Source organism: Arachis duranensis, chromosome 5 (genome assembly GCF_000817695.3).
Source record: "Arachis duranensis cultivar V14167 chromosome 5, aradu.V14167.gnm2.J7QH, whole genome shotgun sequence".
NCBI classification, from domain to species: domain Eukaryota; kingdom Viridiplantae; phylum Streptophyta; class Magnoliopsida; order Fabales; family Fabaceae; genus Arachis; species Arachis duranensis.
In genome coordinates, this window is record NC_029776.3 from 35,707,501 (window position 1) to 35,710,051 (window position 2,551).

Below are 2,551 nucleotides of genomic sequence, written 5' to 3' on the forward strand. Positions count from 1 at the left end.
CACTGGGTCATCCAAGTAATAAACCTTACGCGAGTAAGGGTCGATCCCACGGAGATTGTTGGTATGAAGAAAGATATGGTCATCTTGTAAATCTCAGTCAGGCGGATTCAAATGGTTATGGAGGATTGATAATTAAAAGATGAATAAAACATAAAATAAAGTTAGAGATACTTATGTAATTCATTGGTGAGAATTTCAAATAAGCGTATGGAGATGCTTTGTCCCTTCCGTCTCTCTGCTTTCCTACTGTCTTCATCCAATCCTTCTTACTCCTTTCCATGGCAAGCTGTATGTTGGGCATCACCGTTGTCAATGGCTACAGTCCCGTCCTCTCAGTGAAAATGTTTAACGCGCTCTATCACAGCACAGCTATTCATCTGTCGGTTCTCGATCATGTAAGAATAGAATCCAATGATTCTTTTGCGTCTGTCACTAACGCCCCACAATCGCGAGTTTGAAGCTCGTCACAGTCATTCAATCCTTAAATCCTACTCAGAATACCACAGACAAGGTTTAGACCTTCCGGATTCTCAAGAATGCCGCCATCAATTCTAGCTTATACCACGAAGATTCTGATTAAGGAATCCAAGAGATATCCACTCAATCTAAGGTAGAACGGAGGTGGTTGTCAGGCACACGTTCATAGGTGAGAATGATGATGAGTGTCACGGATCATCACATTCATCAAGTTGAGGAACAAGTGATATCTTAGAACAAGAATAAGCTGAATTGAATAGAAGAACAATAGTAATTGCATTAATACTCGAGGTACAGCAGAGCTCCACACCTTAATCTATGGTGTGTAGAAACTCCATTGTTAAAAATACATAAGAACAAGGTCTTGGCATGGCCGTGAGGCCAGCCCCCATGATCTAAGAACTAGATGTCCAGATGATCCTAAGATCTAAATTGATCCCAAGATTCCTAATACAATAGCAAAAAGGTCCTATTTATAGAGAACTAGTAGCTTAGGGTTTACAAAAATGAGTAAATGACATAAAAATCCACTTCCGGGCCCACTTGGTGTGTGTTTGGGCTGAGCATTAAAGCTTCTATGTGTAGAGACTTTTCTTGGAGTTAAACGCCAGCTTTTGTGCGCTATTTTGGGTGTTTAACTCCCATTTTTGTGCCAGTTCCGGTGTTTAACGCCGGACAGTCTTGAGCTGATTTGGAACGCCAGTTTGGGCTATCAAATCTCGGGAAAAGTATGGACTGTTATATATTTCTGGAAAGCCCGGGAGGTCTACTTTCCAACACAATTGAGAGCACGCCAATTGGGCTTCTATATCTCCAGAAAATCTACTTCGAGTGCAGGGAGGTCAGAATCCAACAGCATCTGCAATCCTTTTCAGCCTCTGAATCAGATTTTTGCTCAGGTCCCTCAATTTCAGCCAGAAAATACTTGAAATCACAGAAAAACACACAAACTCATAGTAAAGCCCAGAAAAGTGAATTTTAAATAAAAACTAATAAAAATATAATAAAAACTAACTAAAACATACTAAAAACAATGACAAAAAGCGTATAAATTATCCGCTCATCAATCAACCGGGTAGTTGAGACCGTTACTTGCCATTGGTGGAGTTTGCATACAACTACAGCTTTCATGCAAGCATTGGAATGACTCCGTATGAGAACGGAAGTGCCAGTCTCCACTGTGTTGGTATGAAGCCTGTGAGACTAGTGTGTTGGGGCCGGATTTGATAGCTGAGACTACTGAGAAGATCAAACAAATTCGAGCTAGAATCCTAACTGCACAGAGCTGACAGAAGTGTTATGTGGGTCAGAGAAGGAAATCGTTAGAATTTGAAATGGGTGAACACGTATTTCTAAGGGTTACTCCAAGAACTGGGATCGAAAGGGCGATCAAAACGAATAAGTTGAATCCGAAGTTTATTGGACCTTTTGAAGTGTTGAGGCGAGTCGGGCCGGTGGCATATCAAGTAGCTTTGCCGCCGCATTTATCTAACTTGCATGACGTATTCCATGTGTCACAACTTTGGACGTACACATCGGATACGGGTCATGTGTTAGAGCCTGACTCGGTCAAATTGAAGGAAAATCTGACTTTTCAAGTCACACCAGTGTGGATCGATGATACTAGTGTGAAGAAGCTACGTGGAAAGGAAGTTCTACTGGTAAAGGTAGCTTGGAATAGAGCTGGAATGGAAGAGCACACTTAGGAGTTAGAGTTAGAAATGCGAAAGAATTATCTGGAGTTATTCTCAGGTAATTACTAAATTTTGGGGACAGAATTTCTAATTTGGTGGGGAGAATGTAAGAACCAAAAATAATTAACCGATTAATTAATGTAAAATAAAAATGAATTAATTTCCTGGAATAGGTTCAAAAATTTAGAATGTTAATTAAAAAATTTAGAGGTGAGATTTGGATTCAATGAATTTTTTCGAGTAGAAAAATGTAATTTTCTGCGAAAAATTGTGTAAAAATGCGTACCAATAAATTAGTCGGTAGTATCGGCTTAAGTCTATCTGATATTGTGTGAGAGTAATAAAAATGGTAGAAAAACTTAGAAAAGTAACTAAAGTTA

The 2,551-nt window shown here is 39.4% G+C and overlaps 1 protein-coding gene across 1 annotated transcript; it reads left to right on the plus strand.

The window, feature by feature from the left end:
* The first annotated feature begins 1,811 nt into the window (after window positions 1-1,811).
* LOC107489155 (uncharacterized) lies at window positions 1,812-2,183 on the plus strand. Its single transcript, XM_016109921.1, has one exon. It carries the CDS (start codon window positions 1,812-1,814, stop codon window positions 2,181-2,183), a length of 372 nt encoding a protein of 123 aa, XP_015965407.1.
* The last annotated feature ends 368 nt before the right edge of the window (window positions 2,184-2,551 follow it).